The sequence below is a fragment of the Pan paniscus genome, chromosome 22 (assembly GCF_029289425.2).
Source record: "Pan paniscus chromosome 22, NHGRI_mPanPan1-v2.0_pri, whole genome shotgun sequence".
In the NCBI taxonomy this organism is placed as follows: domain Eukaryota; kingdom Metazoa; phylum Chordata; class Mammalia; order Primates; family Hominidae; genus Pan; species Pan paniscus.
In genome coordinates, this window is record NC_073271.2 from 28061518 (window position 1) to 28083222 (window position 21705).

At 45.3% G+C, this 21705-nt stretch overlaps 1 protein-coding gene across 1 annotated transcript in view; it reads left to right on the top strand.

The window, feature by feature from the left end:
• Window positions 1–21705, top strand: part of HUNK (hormonally up-regulated Neu-associated kinase) — a 127380-nt gene that overhangs the window by 68944 nt on the left and 36731 nt on the right. The window contains exons 4-5 of the mRNA XM_034948203.3: window positions 2318–2453; window positions 15277–15404. Coding sequence (XP_034804094.1) covers window positions 2318–2453; window positions 15277–15404 — 264 coding nt within the window. The remainder of the gene's footprint in view (window positions 1–2317; window positions 2454–15276; window positions 15405–21705) is intronic.

The window sequence follows — 21705 nt, forward strand, 5'->3', positions numbered from 1 at the left end:
GATCTGGCCTCTTATCTCTCTCTCTGCCCTCTTCTGAGAACAAGTCCTTCTTTCTGGACCTCAGGTCTCAGGGTGGTGAGGAAGTGAACAGATTGAGGCAGCCCTTTGCTGTGAAGGGACTGCTTTGAGATTAGGAACAGAGTCTTTTGCTTTGATCTCAGAAGTTTAGAGATAACAATTTCCAGGACTCTGATGAAATTGGGCCTCCCCAGCTATTATTGTGTTTATTTGATGGTGCTGTCTCTCACAGTAGGTGCTCCTCACACATTTGTTTGTTCATTAACATTCTTTTAGGTTCATTTTCAAACTGAAAGCAGTCAAACAACCCTCCAATTTAAAGCACAATACTATTTTTCTTGTCCCTCCCACCTTTCTTTTTGAGATGGAGTCTCGTTCTGTCTCCCAGGCTGGAGTGCAGTGGCGCAGTCTTGGCTCACTGCAACTTTTGCCTCTTGGGTTCAGGCAGTTCTCCTGCCTCAGCCTCCCGAGTAGCTGGGACAACAGGTGTGCGCCTCCGCGCCTGGCTAATTTTGTATTTTTAGTAGAGACAGGGTTTCGCCATGTTGCCCAGGGTGGTTTCGAACTATTGGCCTCAGGTGATCTGCCTACCTTGGCCTCCCAAAGTGTTGGGATTACAGGCATGGGCCACTGTCCCTGGCAGATTTTTCTTCTTATAAAAATATTCACCCCCTTTTCTTCCCGTTTCAGTGATCCTGAGGGGTGGGGTCTGAGAACAGGGTTTCTCAGGTTCTTTTTAACTGATATCTCCTCCTAAGGTGGGAATCCAGAGACAGTCCCACACCCATGACTCCTGAAGGACTTATCTGGGACAGGGTTTGTGGGGTCTATGGGTCTGGCTGGGTTGATGGGAAAGGAAATGGGGTGTAGGGGGAGGGTTGGGGAGGGAAGAGTAAGGGAGTCAAGGAGGAGAAGGGGAGGGAGGTTAAGGGAGAAAAATGGAATCATAAAAAAACAAAAGAAGAGCTCAGTGTTTGGACATGCAGCATGCCTGGTTGGTTTGCTTGCCATTCCCTCTTATAGTTTGGGCTGAAGAGTCTGGGTGATATTTAGAGTCTTCAAGAGTTTTCTGAGCTCTGCTTAGATGAGATTCTCTTTAGAAAAGCTTAACGCAATGACTTTTGGAAAACATTTTGGCTGTGACATCTTGATCCATAGTGTGCGATTAACTTCACAGACTGGACTGTATTTCTCCTTCCCTGAGATTTCCTACAACGTTCCTAATGGTCATGTGCCTTGCAGGTGGAGACATGTTAGAGTGAGGTGAGAATACATTCGTGAAACTAGACATAAATACTGCTGATTGAGAAAGTGCGAGAGTTTTGTTCAAGACTGGAAGCCTGTCTCTGCCTGAGCCCTGCAGCCTGAGTCTTCTGTTTGGGGGGGATGGACCATAATATTTACATTGAAGTTCAAAGGATGAACTGCGATCTTAATTCTGAGATCAACAAAGATTAAGGAAAGATTCAGATGAGGGCATAACAGTAACAGCTCTCTAATTACCTATCAGTTTCAGTATCTTTAAGATCAAAAGATAAACATGGCGCAGAAGGCATAATAGACCCAAAGTCACTCGATGCAATGGGCTTTCTCCCCCCTCTTCCTGGGCATCTTAATCATCCAGGAACAAAGCAGTGCCATGAGGTTGCTTAGTCTAGTTTGCATTGCCATCTTTCTGGTGCTACTTTTCCAGCCAGCATTCAGGGTTGTTTAAACTGTTGGGTGTATTTTTCCCCTCTTCAAGTCACTATATGTGCTGCATAACTTAGGGGGAATTTTTAAAAGACTTTCATGAAACGAAAACATTCAGCTGAAAAAGTCAACTGTAAGTGGCTGGATTGCATGTCACTGAGGGTGACACAGGCAGCCAGAGAGAATCAATCTTCCCTCATCTTTTCCCCACTTGGCAGCTTGGGAGCTAACTCAAATCCCCTCTGCCTGTTGTTTCTTCCTGCCTTCATCCTAGAAAGCGAATTCTCTCTTTTTTTCCTGGATGACTCATTTACAAGATTGGATGGAAATAGGTTTTAGTTCAGCATACTGTTTGCCCTAACTGGCTTTAACAGTGAGGCCCGATGTCAAATGCTCTCAGCTAAGCCAGGGAATTCTTTTGCCTTGAGTCTCGTATCCAGACGTTATGGTTTGCAGCTGCTACAGTTTTCTTTAGGATGCTAAATGATGTGTTAGCCTGAGAGAATGTTTCCTTTCCTGCTGCCCTTTTTATTTTTCCTTTTTTTCCTCCCTCTTCATTTCCGCAGTTTTCTAATTCGGAGCTTGTTTTGTTCACCTCTCTTTGCAGACTTTGGTTTGAGCAACTGCGCAGGGATCCTGGGTTACTCAGATCCGTTCAGCACACAGTGTGGCAGCCCTGCCTACGCTGCACCTGAACTGCTCGCCAGGAAGAAATACGGCCCCAAAATCGATGTCTGGTCCATGTGAGTTATCAAGCTTCTGAAAGTCAGTGTTCCTCCTGCTGTCTCCACCGTGCCTTCCTTATGAAATCATGCCTGAGTATTGGATGGCATGTATAGGTGACAGGCCCAGGAGTATGTCATCAGGGATTCTTTGGGGCCTGGCTTTCCATCTCTGTTCCTTCTGTTTTTTTCTGCACAAACTGTCAAGAGTGGCCTTTACCAAAATTCACTGCGGTGCTGAGAAGAGAAGAAAATCACGTCCTGCCCTCACAGAGCTCACATTCTGGCTCTGCGACTCATTTATGCCCCATCCTCCTGCCCTTAGCTTCCCATCGCCCTCTGTGTGAAGCTCCATCCTGCTGCCTGGCCTGTGCTCCTTGTGGGACTTGCTCGCCCATCTCTCCTATCCCCTGTCCTGCTCACAGTTCTTCAGACATATTGACCTCCCTTTTGTCGCTCCCACCTCTGGGCTTGTTTTTTTTTGAGGCAGAGTCTTTCTCTGTCGCCCAGGCTAGAGTGCAGTCGTGTGATCTCAGCTCACTGCAACCTCCCCTTCCCAGGTTCAAGTGATTCCCCTGCCTCAGCCTCCCAAGTAGCTGAGATTACAGGCATGCACCACCATGCCCAGCTAATTTTTGTATTTTTAGTGGAGACGAAGTTTCACCATGTTGGCCAGGCTGGTCTCAAACTCCTGACCTCAGGTGAACCACCCGCCTCGGCCTCCCAAAGTGCTGGCATTACCGGCGTGAGCCACGCACCCGGCCGTTCATTGGTGATGCCTGGAATGTCCTTTCCCAGCTCTTTGGATGGCCTGCGCATTCCCACATCCCATTCTCAAGCCAGTGGCACCTGCGCATTCCCACATCCCATTCTCAAGCCAGTGGCGCCTGCGCATTCCCACATCCCAGGCTCAAGCCAGTGGCGCCTGCGCATTCCCACATCCCAGTCTCAAACCAGTGGTGCCTACGCATTCCCACATCCCATTCTCAAGCCAGTGGCGCCTGCGCATTCCCACATCCCAGGCTCAAGCCAGTGGCGCCTGCGCATTCCCACATCCCAGTCTCAAACCAGTGGCGCCTACGCATTCCCACATCCCATTCTCAAGCCAGTGGCGCCTGCGCATTCCCACATCCCAGTCTCAAGCCAGTGGCGCCTGCGCATTCCCACATCCCGGGCTCAAACCAGTGGCGCCTGCGCATTCCTACATCCCAGGCTCAAGCCAGTGGCGCCTGCGCATTCCCACATCCCAGGCTCAAGCCAGTGGCGCCTGCGCATTCCCACATCCCAGTCCCAAGCCAGTGGCACCTGCGCATTCCCACATCCCATTCTCAAGCCAATGGCGTCACTGCCGAGATTATTTCTGAGCTCCCTGCCAGGGAGTCCCCCATACTCTGTCCTCACCCTTTTAATTTCGTCCTCGGCACCTCTCAATGCCTGTCCTTTTCCTGTTTTAAATCCATTCCTCTCCTGTCTCCCCAGCCAGCAAGGACTCTGCACGAAGGGAGGGAATTGGTTGGTCTGGTTCACCATTTTGTTCCCAGGGTCTGGTACAGGAAGGGCCACCAGGGGTAAGCACAATAAATATTTGGAGGATGAATCCTCAGTTGCACCAAAGGTAGAGCCTGGGTCCCCCATGGTCCCAGTGAGTCACCCCCTCCACCATCCCCTGTCAGTGATGGTACAGGGTCAGTTCAGAGTCTTGGATTCTTGGATAGGACTCAATCCTTTGCCACAGGGAAATGGGCTGTAGACAGAGTGAGGTTCTGATTAAGATATAGACGAGAAAGGCTCGTTTGCATGAAGGGTGTGTTGATCCAGAGTATTTCTGGAATTCCCCTGCATCTCTTCATATTCACTGTAACCCCTTTGTCCAGGTTGGCAGAAAAGCTAACGCTTACTTAGTGCTTGATGTGTGCCAGACACCATGTCACTTAGTTTCACAATGACCCAGTGCAATCATTACTCTCTATTACCTTATTTTATGGAAGAAGAAACCCATCATAAGAGAAATGAATAAAATCGCCCAAGGTCATAGAGCTGCTAAGTGGTAGAGTGGGATTTGAACCAAGCAGTATCCTTTCAGGGTCTCAAGATACAGCCCCAGCTCTCCAACGTGGCGTGTGGGGACCCTTGCTTGCCCTGTGGCCTCGCTGAAGGCATGCCCGCTCCCCTTCTCTCCCCACCCATTCTCTGGCTAACCTGGCATTGTTTCCTATTCCCTGAACACAGCCTGCTCCTGCTACATTCCAGCCCTTACATGCACAGTTCCTTCGGCCTGGAACCCTCTCTTTTTCCCTCTTGTGTTGTTGGGTGCAGGTTCCTCTGGGCAGCCCTCTGTGTCTCCAGCTGGCTGGCTTTGAGGCCCTCCCATGTACCCTCCAGCGCCTGGCTATCTGTGTTCCTGGGCCTCACCGTGAGGTCTCAGTCCACCTGCTGGAACCCTCTGGGCTGTAGCTGAGGGGGCAGGGACCACTTGGCTCACTCCCAGGATTTCCTCAGCACCTGGTGGAACTTGGAGGAAGGGAGGGAGGAGAAAAAGGAGGTGGGAAGGAGGAGAGAGGAAGGAGAAAGGAAAGGAAGGACGGAGGGAGGGAGGAAGGAAGAGAAAAGGGAAAGAGGGACAGGAGGAAGGAGCAGGCATTTCATCCAGGGAAACAGAAGCTGGAAGGTCAGGGCTGAAGCTGGCTGAGAAAGCAAACAGAGGAATGTGGGTCAGCTCAAGGCTCTAGAAGTGAGATGAGCTCAGGATGTTCCGGTTGGAGATTGAGAAGAAACAGACCAGAATGAGATGTGGAGAGATAAAGAATTCCTGGAACTTTCCCAGAAGGGGCCGACTCTTCTGGAACCCTGGCTAAGAGGACCTGCTTGTCAGCAAGGAGGTGAAACAGGTCAGGAATCAGCTGCTGCTCCTGAGCAGGCTGGGTGCCCTGGTTAGTCACCCCTGAACCTCAGGACAGTCCTGTGAGACACATCTCTTGCCCCCAGTTTGCACGGATAGAAGAGAGTGGTGAGCACTGCCTAGAGGCACACATGAGCCTGAATGTAGTGGAGCCGCACTTTGCCGAAGGCTGGGCTCCCAGTTACTTTGCAGGTGTGGTCTGGTGTGCAGGCTGCATATGGGGTGTGTGTGGTGTGCTGATGACGGGTCCAGGTGGGCTGGGGTCATGTGGAGCTAGTGGAATGGAGCAGGGAGCAGCAGAGGATGCCTTCTCTTCTAGGGCATTGCTAGTCATAGACTTCACTTCTGAGAAGGCCTCTGAATCCTCCTCAATACAGCCCCTCCCGGCAGCTAATGCCAGTGGATCAGAGTTGTATATGGGAGGAAATCCATTATGGATTTCTTCCAACCCTTAAGAACTCTCACAGGTGTCTGGCACACTGTCTTCCCTCAATAAATATGTATTGAGTGGATGAATATGAATATGTGGGTCTATAATCACTTTCTTAACAGTTAGAGAAGTCATTTATGCTAAATGGGAAGCTATGAGAGGAAGAATTTCTGCACACACACACACACACACACACACACACACACACACACACACACAAGCACAAAAGGCTATGGGAGCCTGAAAGACCAAGAGGTCCCCTGTCTTAGTCTGTCTTTTGTTGCTGCAAAGGAATACCTGAGGCTGGGTCATTCATAAGGAAAAGAGCTCTATTTGGCCCATGGTTCTGCAGGCTGTACAAGAAGCATGGTGGCAGCATCGGCTTCTGGTGAGGCCCCAGGCCGCTTCCGCTCATGGTGGGAGGTGCGGGGGACCAGTGTGTGCAGAGATCACATGGTGGGAGAGGAAGCAAGAGAGAGGGGAGGTGCCAGGCTCTTTGTAATGATCAGCATGTATTGACTCATCCTATCCGCCTAACAACCCTCCAAGGTAGTGCTGTATTACTCCCAATTTAAAGGTGTGGAAACTGAGGCATGAAAGACCTCAGCCACTTGCCCACATGACACAGCCAGCGTGTGACAGAGCCACGATTTGACCTACGTGGTTTGCCCTAGGCCCCTGAATCACCACCCTCTACTGCGTCTGTGATGTTGTACTTCCTCTGGTGGGGTTTACATGCTAGTGGGACAAACAGCCGGTATTTTAAAATGCTATAAACTGAGTGTGGTAATGGCTGTGGAGGAAGTGAGAGGGATTCAGGGAACAAGATGGAGTGGCCTCTTGAGGAGATGACTTCAAAGCCAGATCCTAAGAATGAGAAGGAACCAGCTATGGGAAGAGGAAGGTGTCAGGGAAGAAGGCCAGGAAAGGTCAAAAGTAAACTGGTGAGAAAAAAACCAGATTCTTTTGTTATGGCAACCCTAGCACATATGGCTGCACAGCGGGGTTAAGTCAGGAAGGCATCTGTAGTCAAGTATGATCTGTTCCTCAAAGATGAGTGGAGACGGCCAGGTGGAGAACAGGTGGGGAAACGTTCCAGGCAGAGGGAACAGCATATGCAAAAGGCTGGTAGGTGTGACACATCTGATTTCTCTTCCTCTTAATTTTAGCGAAAACATAAAACTTCAGCACCTTTTAAGAGATGAATTTCCTACTGCTTTGGGGTCTGAGCAAACTTTCTATCTGTGTAAACTTGGGGTCTGATTTTGTGTCTGAGATACAAGTTAGGTTTCTGTTTGGTGCCCATGACTTTGCTGGCAGAAGTGGAAATGGAAAACCAAAAGTGAATTTAATGTAGAAGGCTGTTTAAAATGAGAGTGAAAATGGAACCGATATTCTTGCTGGGTTAGACACTGTTATTATAAAATGGCTTCTCTCTTTATGGCTCAGAAACAAAAACAGAATGAAGAGTTCACTTCCAAAAAAGCAAACTCCCCTCCCTGGAGGCTTTGGACCTGATGGATGGCAGGGACTTTATCCACAACTTCTGAGATAGATTTAGGAAGAAAATCAGGCTGTCATTGAAAGAAACCTTGGGAAAGAAAGCTCTTCCCTACAAATAGGGCCCCCAGGACCCTCCGCTAGTGAAGCCATAATTAACAATGGAAATGGGAAATGGTGCGCTTTCTTGGGGGTTTTCCATTATTTTCAATGGTGGTTATTTTCAAGACCGTAAAAAATAGCTGTAAAATAATTCACTTCTTTCCTTTACCCCAGATTATATATATATATGTGTATATATATATATATATATGTGTGTGTATATATATAATGTGTATATATATATATATACATGCATATATATATAAAACATATAGATGTGTGTGTCTCCAATGAACTTTGAGGTTTCAGACACAAAAACCAAAAATATTCATTCTGGTGCATTGAACTTTTATTACTGTGAATTGACTTTTCCTCAGAGTGACATATATGCTAATTTAAAACAACTTTAATGCAGATGTGCTTTTTAATTGAAAAGAATCAAAATTAACTTTATCTTCAGAATATTACAATACTCATGTGCAACCTTCAGTGAATCCCTACTGGTAAGGAAAACAGAAATTGAGAGTTCTATACCGAGAAGATTGAGAACGCAACGTTTTTGGACTAAAGCTGTCCTTTGCTCTCATGGGGGTCCCTGGGATGGATGGGTGCAGTATTTGCGTGAGGGCCTGGTGCCTCCTGGAGAGTCACGCACAACACACTCAGTCCACCTTCCTAGCTCAGTGAATCTGTTTTCACTTAGTGGAAAAAAAAATCCCTGTCTCCAGTGCTGTACCTTTGGGTGGACAACTCGGCCAAGAGGCACCATGTCTCCAAATAGCTCTCCTGTCTCCATATAGAACTGGGTGTTCAGGAGGGAGAGTGAGAGAATTTGTTCTAGGCCTCAGACTCAGTGTTTTGTAAAAGTACTACCAGATATCATCAGCTACTGGCAGGGGTCAAATACAGAAGGATGGTATTAGTGTTTTCTCTGTGTTGAGACCCTCTCAAAATGAAGGCTAGCAGGAGGCAGTGGGAAGAGTAAAGCTATGACTCCTTTGGGGAACCTTAGGCCTTTTGACTTTTAAGAGAGAGGTTTCCCTTAGCTTCTGAGATTATTCAGTTATAAAGTACGAGATTTTTTTTTTTTTATAGCTAGCATGTATATTTAACATAGAGTAAAGGAAGGAAGGAAAGGAAAAGAAACAACCATTTGGAAATCCACAAGAAAATAATTTCTTGCTAAACATAGACCATTTAATGGAACAGTGGTGAGATCTGAGATTTTCCAAATGGATGAATTGGTTCCTAGTCTACTTTCTTTTTTTTTTTTCCTAGTCTACTTTCAAGACCTTAAATTGGAAGTTATGTTATTAAAAGTTGATACTGAAAGATGGAAAGATATTGCTTTCAGGTGGAAGTTATTTTTAATTTTTCCAAGGCATTTCCTTTCTTGGAGAGCCACACAGAAGCAAGGTGCATCTCCCGAAGGTCCTCTTGGCTGCACTCTGTGTAAACTGGGCAGTTTCCGAGGCTCCTGTCCACGTGCCCCTTAAGAACGAGTAATCAGACCTTCCCTCCACCTGCCGGGGTGGCTCTGTCCATTGCTTTGTCCCTTGCATCTTGTTAAAATTGCCAGCGACTTCTCCAGGGAGCAGTGACTCCATGTCTTTCCTCTTTGGGATGGCAGGTGATACCACAACTTTTCCTCCAGGGAGTATTTCTTTTGTGTACCAGACTAAATATCAGGATGGCCATTTGGCTTTTGACTTAACTCCAAGCTTTCCCGTTTGTATTTCATAAGTAAGGGCCCTTTTCCTCTTCTTTCAGCTGCCGCCCCCCCCCCCACCCGCCCCAGTGTCTGCCTTTCTTCCTCTTTTGAGATCAGAGTATTCTATGCTGCCTAGTATCTTTGGGTTTTCTTCTGTCCTGCGATAGCTCATCCTTATTTCATTCTGCTGGAAAAACCCCTGGTCGTATTTGATTGTTGCCCTCTCTTGTCCCAGTCTCTCATCCCTCTCATTTGTTAAGACTGTCTTTGATTCTTGGGAATCCCATGTCTGCCACGGAGAATCCAGAAAGCCCCTGGACCATATTTCAAAAGACCCATCAGGAAATTCTGAACATGTTTTGAAACTCCTACTAATTCTATGGGATTACAGAGGTTTATAAACTGCATTCCACATTTTTCCCTTGGTATCCTCACATACTTCTGAAATGTCAGATGGACTAGGTTTCTCTTTATCCAGATATTAAACATGTATGGAAACTCCGGGGGAGAGGAATTAAGATGCTTAATCTGGTTTCCCTTTTTAAAATCTCCTAGCTAGGAGTGTTTGACTGTTCACATAGGTTTCCATTCTTTTTTTTTTTTTTTTTTTTGAGATGGAGTTTCGCTCTTGTTGCCCAGGCAATGGCGCAATCTCTGCTTACCACAACCTCCAACTCCCGGGTTCAAGAGATTCTCCTGCCTCAGCCTCCCAAGTAGCTGGGATTATAGGCATGCACCGCCAAGCCCAGCTCATTATGTATTTTTAGTAGAGACGGGGTTTCTCCATGTTGGTCAGGCTGGTGTCGAACTTCTGACCTCTGGTGATTCGCCCACCTCAGCCTCCTGAAATGCTGGGATTATAGGCGTGAGCCACTGTGCCCGGCCAGGTTTCCACTCTTATTTGGCAATACAGTAGAAATAAAACTGTAGCTTTTTCCCTCTTATTTTAAGAAAGGTTTTTTGATGAAACAATAGATCACAATTTATCAAGCTTAATTTATTCCAACTACAGAATTCAGGTCTTTCTGTGGCTTAATTGATGTGAGCCTCATACGATCTGAGAGGTAGGTACTATTATTATCCACATCTTATGGATGAGAGACCCTAGGATGAGAGAGGTGGGTCTTTTTTAAGGATTTGTGACAATTTTTTTTCATTGATGATAAATTCCTCCAAAAGCAATGGAATTCTGGAATCAGTTTGTAAAGTCATCAATTAAAGTTACTACAAAAACTGCTTGCTCAACCCTGGCCAGACCTGCCACCTGGATGGCTCTGGCGCCATCTTGAAGACAAACATCTGTTAATCTTATCTGTGGTCCCAGCCAGATGATGGAGAGAGGCAAAGACCAGTGTAATATGCAGTGACTTGCGGAGATTTTTGGCGTCTGTTGAAGCCAGTCGGTGACAAGAAGGCAAGCAGTTTGGTGTCTCAGGGTCTCCTTCAAGAAAGAAACATTCATAAAGGCTTTAGAGTTGCTCCTCTGGCCTCATATGCTCTCCAAACCCCTTTAGTGGGGTTGTCCTCCCATTATCATGATGTCCTACCTCCTAGAGGCATCTGCACTATACGACACCCCCACCTGGGACAGGAAGCTAGGTGTGCCGTAAAGATTAAAGGGAATATAAAAGGTCGTAGAGCAGTGGTCTGCACATTTGAGTATTATACACTGTGTTTTTAAAGGAAGAACATTCTTGATAACTGTGTGTGTTGACGTGAGTTATTTTTATTTAAATGTTAGTTATAAGTACATGAGCCCCAAATCAAACTCCTTTTATTTATGGCCCTGTACAACTGAAAAACCAAAACTCATTTACAAGTTAAATAGAACCAAGAGTAAAAGAACCCCAGAATATTCAAATTAGCAACGTTAATGCAATGGCTAATGTTTTGTGGGAAGGGAACGGCTGTACACAGCATGAGTGCAGTTCTCACTGCTGGGCACAGGTTCTTTGAGCTTGTCAGGCCCATCTTGTGATGCCTCACCTCCCCTAAAACTTTTCATTCTTCCAGGGCTTTCCAATTTTTTGAGTACGCATCAGAAGCACCTAGAGGGCTTGCAAAAACACTGCAGAGTTTCTGATTCCGGAGATGTGCAGTGGCATCCAGGAATGTGCGTTTTCTTTCTTTTTCTTGTTTTTTTTTCTTAAGAGTCAGGGTCTTGCTCTGTTGCCCAAGCTGGAGTGCAGTGGCACACTTACATCTCACTGCAGCCCCAAGCTCCTGGGCTCAAGTGATCCTCACAAATCAGCCCCCCAAGTAGTTGGGACTTACAGGCGCATGCCACCATGCCTGGCTAATTTTGGTATTTTTTGTAGAAATGGGGTCTCACCATGTTGCCCGCCCAGGCTGATCTCGAACTCCTGAGCTCAAGAGAGCCGCCCGCCTCAGCCTCCCAAATTGCTGGAATTACAGGTGTGAGCCATTGCGCCTGGCTGAATGTGCATTTTCAACAAGTTCTCAGGTAGTGCTGATGCCACTGGTCTGAGGACGAACCACGCGCTATTCCAGTCACCAGGAGACTTTCCACTGACAGAAGCACAGATGCATCACTGACACATTAAGTCCACCTCTGCTTCCTTCTCATTAGGCTATGACAATAAAAGTGATTTTTTTTTTTTTGGCAAAAATAGTGCATTGATAAAGAAATACCAAAGCAGGGCCGGGCGCGGTGGCTCACGCCTGTAATCCCAGCACTTTGGGAGGCCGAGACAGGCGGATCACGAGGTCAGGAGATCGAGACCATCCTGGCTAACACAGTGAAACCCTGTCTCTACGAAAAATAAAAAAAAAATAGCCAGGCCTGGTGGCGGGTGCCTGTAGTCCTAGCTACTCGGGAGGCTGAGGCAGGAGAATGGCGTGAACCCGGGAGGCGGAGCTTGCAGTGAGCCGAGATCGCGCCACTCTACTCCAGCCTGGGCGATGGAGCGAGACTCCGTCTCAAAAAAAAAAAAAAAGAAATACCAAAGCAGGCACTGAAACTGGGTGTGTGTGGTGGAGGGTGTTCTTAGTTATATGGTGGTCATCCAATGCCTCTGGTTATGCTTTGTGAAATGTTTTAGTCAATTGCCAAAAAGAAAATAAAAATTAGAACTGTTGCACCCGTGAGGATGTGTCTGTGTACCTCAGTTTGAGAAACGCTGCATGAGTTAGGCATTATGAAGCACTTACTGCAGAAAAAAATGATATTGTATAAGTAGCAGGCTCTTCAGCTTTAGGTGTGAATGTTAGAGCCAAGATTAGGCACTCAGAGGTGGTGAGCAGGGACAGAATCTTGGTTTTGTTTTTTCCTCCCCTTAACTCAATTCACTCCAACTCTGTTGAAATATGAGGTCTTTGCTATGTAGCATGGAAACACTGAAGCTCATTAACTGCATGAACCTGCTGGTGTGTATTCAGGCAGAGGACTGGGTTGTTGAGGAGACTCTCAATCATGTCAAATAAAGCACAGGCAAAAGCCCTGAGGTCCCAGCCTGGGGAAGACCCAGAAGGGTGGGAAGATCCTGGTTCCAGTTTTCAAAGATGTGAAGTGCTGATCATGGAAGAGCAACTGGTCTTGTTCCACAACCAATGAATAGAAGATGTAGACATTGGCTTAGCCTTGGAAAGCTTTATTTTTGCATAGAATCGCCCTGGATGGAACAGGCTGGCTCAGAAGCATTGGGAACAGCTTGTCTCAGAGGCTGTTCAGTGGTCCCCAGCAACAACTTTGTGGGATGTGCCAGAAGGTTTCCATCCATAAAAGCGATGTGTCCAAGTCCTCTTTGTATGCAAAACTCTACAATTTTGGGACCCTTTTAGCATTCGTTCTTACCGATCTCCAAGAATTTTTCGAAGCAAGAGTGTTTAGCTCTACCTCAAACATACTCAAAGTGTAGCATCACATAGTACGTTCTCAAATATATCACTAGCCCTGATACTCCTTCCCTGCACCCCTAACCTGTCTCTCCTCCTCAGCCTCCTCAGTACCATTCTGTTACCACCATTGGTCCTGCATTCTGAGTTTGCCACCTGGCACGTGCCCTTCAAATGTCTCCACTGCGTCTTTGCCTTTCCCTTTCTGTTGCGTGCCATCATTCCGATTCCGATTTTAACAGCAACCTGCTGATTTCCTGCCATAGTTTCCTACTTTCCATTCTGAGCCCCTTTAATCCATTTATACAATATAACTACTCCCTGAATTATTTGGTCATACCACTTGTATCTGCCGAACCCCTATTCCTCCCCTGGGGTACGTTTCCCACTAAACACACACAGGGAAATGCCACCCAAATAGCTCTATGTGTGCCTTGTTCATTCTTGTTTCCATTTCTTTGTTTATGCACTTTTTATCTCTCCATCCATACAACCAGCCAGCCAAAGATACATGAGCTCACACACATGCAGTCACTACCTGTGTGGCATGTTCCCTCTTCATGTACCTGTTTCTAAGTTCTCAGTCTCCCTTCATTGCACTCCTCTTGTGGTCAAAAGTGGTGCAATTCAGCATTTTCTTATTCCTTTTGCACTCATCACCACTTGAAAGGACTGTGCTCATCTGTTTGCACGTTGCTTGCCTGTCTTCTTCCCCACTCAAAACCCAAGAGGGCAGGTCTTTCTCTGGTCCCCAGTACCCAGCACCTATAGTCTTGCCTGGGGCAGAGAGCCATCCAGCAAGTATTTGTGGAATGGATGTTTATGCATCTGTCCCCCTAACTCCACTGTGAGTTTGGAACTAACTCCACTGTGAGTGGGAACCAGGTCTTACTATATGTCTGAAATTTACGAATGATTTCTAGCGGGAGCAGTGGGCTCCACTACCTGTCATTATCTGAAATGCCGTAATTCAGAGGTGCCTCCGTGGAATTGGGCCTCGAGGGTCTTAATTTCAATCAGTCTCATTGGATTTGTTTTGACTGGAAATCTTAGTGCCTGTTTTTAAAGTATATTCCCTTGGGCGCTTTTGAACACTTGAGACCTCTTGGTAGGCAGGCATTTCATCCCTATCAGGAAATCTCATCAAAATGATATTAGATTTACACATCAGGAAAATAAAGATCCTCTAAGAAGATGTTTCTGTTCTGTAGATTGGCTTTGGATAGGTGCAGTTAAGCTTACTCAGAAGGTATTTCAACCACATCTGAGATGTTGGGTTGGGGCCAGGTGGCAGAATCTCACAATAAACAATAAAAAAATCAGGGCAGGAAGGAAGGGGACCTCCCCAGAAATTTCTGTAGTTACAAGCCAAGACAAAATTTAAGAGTAGAGCAAAACGCCAGGTTTTGTTATGAGGCTTCGTTTCTGAGGGCTGAGTGGTAACCTGGCTCACAGTTTGGCTGTGACTGGAGCTTCCACTGTAGGGGGCTTTTCCTGTATTTTTTGGTCAGCCTTTTCCAGGTACCACCTTGTAAGCCATCCTTGGAAAACCACATAATGGCAGTACTACTCTTAATTGAAGTCCCTGACGTCTCCCAGGTGTTTCTTACATTGCTTGGTCTGGGCCTCCTTGCTATTGACTTCTTCCTGCCATAACATTCGGAGAGAGCAGAGGGCCATGGTTCCCCTCCTCAGGAGGTGGCTCCTGATGCTCTTGAAACTCCTGCTTTTCTCTGTGGTCCCCTTCCGGGTCTTCACATTCAAGTACTCTCACCCGAGACTTTCTTTCTTTCTTTCTTTTTTTTTTTTTTTTGAGACAGAATTTCACTCTTGACGCTCAGGCTGGAGTGCAATGGCGTGATCTTGGCTCAGTGCAACCTCCGCCTCCTGGGTTCAAGTGATTCTCCTGCCTCAGCCTCCCCAGTAGCTGGGATTACAGGCGCCCGCCACCATGCCTGGCTAATTTTTGTATTTTTAGTAGAGATGGGTGCCAGGGTGTGCGGGGGCTTCGTGCACAGCTTGTAGCACAGCAGCGAGATAGTGGTCCAGGCTGGTGAGGCAGAGGTTGAGGATGGAGGTGCTACACAGGCTGGTCTTGAACTCCTGACCTCAGATGATCCACCTCCCAAAGTGCTGGGATTACAGGCATGAGCCACCATGTCCGACCTCACCCAACTCTTTCAAAATGACACTGAGCATTCTACAAAGATGACTTTGAAGAAGGCCTGTTGAGGTTGGCATGGAAGCAGCAGCTCCCACGCTTCGGTGAAGCCCGTGTCCCCAGGGGACCTGACTCCCCTCCCCAGGGGACCTGACTCCGCTTTCATGTGTATGTCTCTCTTTTCAGAGGTGTGAACATGTATGCCATGTTGACCGGGACGCTGCCTTTCACGGTGGAGCCTTTCAGCCTGAGGGCTTTGTACCAGAAGATGGTGGACAAAGAAATGAACCCCCTCCCCACTCAGCTCTCCACAGGTAATGCACCTGCTGCTCTAGATCACGGTTCAGGACTGCTGTCGTGACCAGTTCGGGTCTACCTGTGAAACAGTATTTGTTTTGCAGTAATGGTGTTATGTCTATCCCATGGTTATAAGTTTCTTTCTAGGGTTAAATAGAAGTGTCAAGGGGTGGTTGGGTTTCCCATCTCTCAATGGCCACTCATGCCTTTCACCTGTATCCTTTCCTGTTCTGTTCTAATTCTGAACCCCTAACTTCTCCTTCCTCCTTCTGCACAAAACACGTAGATCCAAAGGATCTGATATTCTCCATTTAAAAAATAATTGCAGGCTTGATTGTTTTAAAACTCACCATCTTATGATGCTGACTTGGAAAAGAGGGTTTATGGTCGCATTTCCAATATGGCTTCTTTCTGCAATTACTGTCAAGAAATGTTTGTTGCATTCAAGTTGGGGCTGTGATTTGTTTTGTGAGTTGAGGTTTTGAGCCCGTTCAAAAGCTTTTAAATATATAGAGGTTAAGTTACTTGATTGGACTGAATCATCAGGTGTGTTTGAAAAGTTCTCTCAAGCTTTAGCTGGTTCACATTTCAGTAAACAGTTTGTATTAAGGTTTGGTTTCAGATCCAGTAAATCAGTACAATTTGTTCTTTTGTTTGGTACACAATTCAAGTCCTGGCCTTGGCTTGGCTTTGATGAGCATTTAATTGGCTCCTTAGAATAAACTCAGCTTCACTAAGATAAGGCTTTTGACCAAAGAAGAAAGCAGTTATTTAACTGCAACTTATGATACTTAGCGATAGTTAAAATATAGCATTTTATTTTACTACTGTTATGCATTTTTCTTCTGAGTTTAAAAGCATGCATGAAGCTGCCCCTGAATTTATCTTGCCAAGTGGAATCCAAGTGGAGACACGTTCTTGTATGCAATTATCTAATTCAGCCCATACTGTCACCTCAAGGGAGGGGAGAATCTCTGGAGGCTTGAAAGCAAAGGAGGCATTAAGTCCTTGGGAAGATGAGTTACAGCTCTGTCATTATACAAGAAATATTTCTGCACTGAGAGTCATAACTCTTGGAGTTAGAAAATGTGCAAAATGTCAAACCAATTGTCATATTTAAGTTTTAGAGCTTTCAGAAATGTTGAAAGTGCGGCAGAGCACTCCGAGGTGTGCCCATTCATTCATTCATTCCATATTTCATACTCATTAGCTTATTCCATGAATATGTATTGTGCACCAATTATGTGCTAGGTGTGTTCTAGATTAAGCAAGACAGAGAACAAACCAGTCTCTACCCTTATAAAGCTTATATATCAGCAGGGGAGGCTAAAAATAAATAAATGGGTAGTAAACATGTGTGGTATTTGGTAATGTTAAGTGCTCTAAAGAAAGTAAAATAAATTGGGACAAGGGGATAGAGAGTAAAAAGGTTTTTTTTTTTTAACAAATAAGATTATTTTAAAAACTTTTCATTGTGACGTAATTGTAGATGCACACACAATTGCTAGAAATAATACAAAGAGATCCAAATAGCCTTCATCCGGTGTACTAGTCCATTCTCATGCTGCTAATAAAGACATACCCGAGACTGGGTAATTTATAAAGGAAAGAGGTTTAATAGACTCACAGTTCCACATGGCTGGGGAGGCCTCACAATCATGGTGGAATATGAAGGAAGAGCAAAGGGACATCTTAGATGGTGGCAGGGAAGAGTGCTTGTGCAGGGGAAATCCTATTTATAAAACCATCAGATCTCGTGAGACTTATTCACTACCATGAGAACAGCATGAACTGCCTCCATGATTCAATTATCTCCACCTGGCCCCGACCTTGACATGTGGGGATTATTACAATTCAAGGTGAGATTTGGGTCGGGACACAGTCAAACCATATCACCCAATTTCCCCCAATAGTAATATATTGTATAACGGTGGTATAATATCACCACTAGGAAATTAACATTGATAAAACCCATTGACCTTGTTCAGATTTCACAAGTTTTATGTACACTCATGTGTGTTGCTGTATATTAGTTCTATGGAGTTTTTTCACATGAGTAATTTGTATGACAGCCACCACAGTCAAGATGCAAGACAGTTCCCTCACAAGGATCCCTCGTGCTGCTCCTCTGTAGCCACAGCTACCTTCCTTCCTCCTGCTCTCCCTAAGCTCTGTCAGCCACTACCCTGTATCATCTATAATTTTGTCATTTCAAAAATGCTATATGTAAATCACTTTTTTTCCCACTCAGCATAATTCCCTTGAGATAATCTGAGCTGTTTTTTTTTTTTTATTGGTGAGTAGTATCTCCTGGTGTGGATATACCGCAGTTTGTTTCACCATTTACCCACTGAAGGACCGTTGAGTTGTTTCCAGTTTGGGGCTATTATGAATAAAGATGCTGTGAACATTCATGTTTAAGTTTTTCTGAGAATATGGTTTCATTTCTCTGGGACGAATGCCCAAGAGTGAAATTGCTGGGTTGGGTAGTAAGCACGTATTTAGTTTTGTAAGAAACTGCCAAGCCTCTTTTTCAGAGTGGCTGGACCATTTTGCATTCCCACTAGCAATATGTGCATGATCTCTGCATCCTTGCCAGCATTTGATGCTATTATTATTTTTTATTTTAGTTATTCTGATAGGGGTCTAATAATATCTCATTGCAGTACAAATAAGATGTGATGTTTCCAAATAGATGCAGTCTTTCAAAGCAGTCTTTGTAGGGGTTATATAGTCATAAATATTGCCATCTCTCAGAGTGATTCCAAAGTTTCTTTGAGGGTTCAGAGCCTGTTTTATTCAAGTGACCCATAACAAAGGACAAAAGGAGGATGAATGTACCCCCACAGTGGGGAAAGGCAGACAGTGCTCTCTTTGAACCCGATGACAGCCTGAGGAGCTGGAGAACTGCTGATCTGCTGCCATTTCATTGTATTAGTCAGAATAGACCAGGTTATGCTGCAGTAACAATCAGCCCCCAAGTCTTAGTGGCTCAGGACCACAAAGGTTTATTTCTCAGTCATGCTACATCACAATTGAGAGCTGGATCAAACATTGAAAGGTTCTGCCCAGCCAAGGGCCCAAGGCTGATGGAGCAGCCACCACTTCCAACATTTCTGGTTCATGCAGAGGGAGAAAGGGAAAGAGAAAGAGAAGCTCTTTCGCCAGCAATTAAATCTTCCACCAATCTTCCAGTTGTAAGTGGAAGCTTTCTAAAACATGGCACGCGGCTTCACCCAACTAAAGAGAATGGGGCAGTGCAACCTTACCATGTGCGTTGAAAGTGAAAAGCCAGAAATATTTGTTGATTAGCATTAGCATGAGCCCCACACAGCTGTGGGAAAAGGGGCAGACAAGCGCAGGTAGGTTAATAACACAAGAAAATCAATCTCATTGCTTCAGAACCATACCTTGTTTTTACTTTCAATAATATTACGCAGTCTTAGCAGGCTGGGCTCTAAGTGTTTTTTGTGAAAATTAAATTTAACCTTAAAGAAGCAGGAGTTGCAGTTCTGAAGATGTTAAAAAATGGTCCAAAGTTAGTCCCAAAGGAGACATATTAAAAATGTTCCCAGCAATTTCAGCATCACTGGAATTGCTGTCCAACCTCACATAGCTCCTGCGTTGAGCAGACAGCTTTGCCTTGGCCTTAAGCTCTGTGTGTGCTTGTTAAAGATCTTCACATTCCTACAGGACTTTGTTGTCTTCACTTGTCAAGCATGAATTGCATTTCTATATCTGATTTTCTAATTAGGGAATCTGATGCTCTCCCCATCTCCTCCTTTTTAAAATAACTATTGGGATATAGAAATATCTTTTTTCAACTAGGATTGAAATCCTTTGAGCCAGGTGTCAAGTGAGGTGTTTGCACATGATAGACACTCAGGGAATCTAGGTTGCTGACTCTGGTGTTAATGTGTCTGTGTGACCTGGAAAGGTGGCCCATAGATTATTTTGATTACTCAGGATTGGGAATTGTCCTGACCCAGTAGGGCCCAGAGCAGTGCACCAGCTGCTGAGGCAGCCCAGGGCATCTTATCTTGTTCATAGAGTGAATGTCTTCAGGTTTGAGGATCAGCTGCTGCCCTTCTGACAGCCTCCCATTTTTTCAATCCTTTGCACCCTGCTAAGTTTATCTCCTCTCCCTTCCAACCAGCCTGGCCCTGCTTATATCCAAAAATACTAGTTTACCAGTAACATGAGTAGCTGCCACTTATTGAATAATCCTTTGTAGGTGTTTTTCATGTGGTGTTGTTTTTATACAATCCTGCAAGGTAAGTCCCTGTTTACCAGTGAGGAAATTGAGTCTCAGAGAGATTAAGTCTGCTTGACTGAAAACCTAGATTTTCCTACCATGCTGTGTTATTTCACTCTTCTCTGATTTTATTTAGTATAAGACGCACCCCCCCTACAAAAAATTGGAGGTATTATCTATTGTCTCTATGACCTTATGTTTTGAGTAATGTCAATCCAAATAGAAAATATGCCAGTTTTATTGTGTTTCACTAATGCACATCTTTATTAATTGGATGACTCTGTCATTCATATTTGTTTTTGTTTTTTCTAAGACAAGGTTTCACTGTGTCATCCTGGCTGGAGTGCAGTGGCACAATCATGGCTCACTGCAGCCTCGGCCTCCGAAACCAAGCAGTCTTCCCACCTCAGCCTCCCAAGTAGCTGGGACTGCAGGCGCATGCCACCATGCCCAGCTAATTTTTTTTTGGTGGGGGGTGTTTTTTTTATAGAGAGAGGGTCTCCCTATGTTGCTCAAGCTGGTCTTGAACTCCTGGGCTCAAGCAATCCTCCTGCGTCAGACTCTCAAACTGCTGGGGTTACAGGCATGAGCTACTGCACCTGGCCCTGTCACTCATATATGTAATGATCATATCTATTAATTCTTCTGCTCTTTTTAAAGATTAAGTTGGAAGAATTTTTACCAAACTTGAGTTGAAAACAGCATTATTGCCCTTGTGAATCCACAGAACATGCTTCCAAAGAACTGCCCTTCATTCATCTCTGTCATGCCGTTTGCAAACTTAAGCTTCGAGGGCCTGTCTAAGTCTCTCTCCTACACACTTTCTTTTTGCTTGTTGGCACTTGTATGTCACAGAGTAGCGAATGCCTTTTATGGCTGAGCAATTTTTCAGACTGTTACCTTTTCATCACTACACCTCAACACTAGCATTTATAATACATTCCAAGCAGTCACTTCAGGTTATGATGGTTTTGTGCTGTGAATTCTCCAAAGTCAAACTGGAGGAGAAGCGTTAGCTTTTATGAGGGTTGAGTCAGTGCTAATTACGATGTCCAAGAAGGCACGATGATCAGATTATCAAATAATTCTTTAGCTTGGGAAGTGATGAGGAGGGAGCTTCAAGTGGGGAGGGGTCTCTATTTGCATCTATCAGGCTACACTAATGTGAAAAGTCTGATGACAGACCTGCAGCCCTTTCACTTGGTACAGTGTTCAGGTGCTCACACAAGCCAGTCTAGACTTTGGAAAGCTGATGGTTCATGAAAGAAAGTGGGGTTTGCGATGGAGGAAGGTGTTCTGTGTGTTACGTTGAGCAGGGTGGTACTATTTTTCCAGGCTTCAGTGGAGAACCTAAGTGTTATCTCAGAGGGGTGGAGGGTGGCGTGTGGCCTGTGGCCATGCCTGGCATGGCTTTCCAGGATGGTGAGGAATATTTTAATCTCTTTTGCTCATAAGGCATAGGGGTTTTCAGGACCCTAAAACAAACTTCAAAGAGCTCTAAGGATATTCTGAAAGTCCTTTTTGGATAGTAATGCAATGTCTGTGACGTCCAAAGGAAGAAAATTCGTCAGCGGAGATTTGAACTAAAATTACTTGTGCTCATCAGCAGTTTTTGAAGATGCAGAGCGCTCGGTTATGAAAATAGAACAAAAATGCACATCTAGTTTGTCCTTAGCACTTCTGGTTCATCATACTTTGAAAAAGCCTGGCCTGTTGCCCAAGTCTTTTGAGGCAACCCTGGGTTGTTGCCCAAGTCCTTTGAGGGTAAGCAACAGCAATGTCTCAGAAAACATTAACTCAACAGCCCACCCGCTCCAATTCATTAAACCCTCATCTTTTTTATCTGACCAATAGATGCCCCCAGTTAAGATCTAAATGACTCTTCCAATGCAGGGTTGTTAAAGGAAGGGAGATAGACATTCTGAAAAGCAGAGATCTGTTTGATTTTCGGGTTATTATAGAACATGGATGGAGCTGGAGGCCATCATCCTTAGCAAACTAACACAGGAACAGAAAACCAAATACCGCATGTTCTCACTTAGAAGTGGGAGCTAAGTAATGAG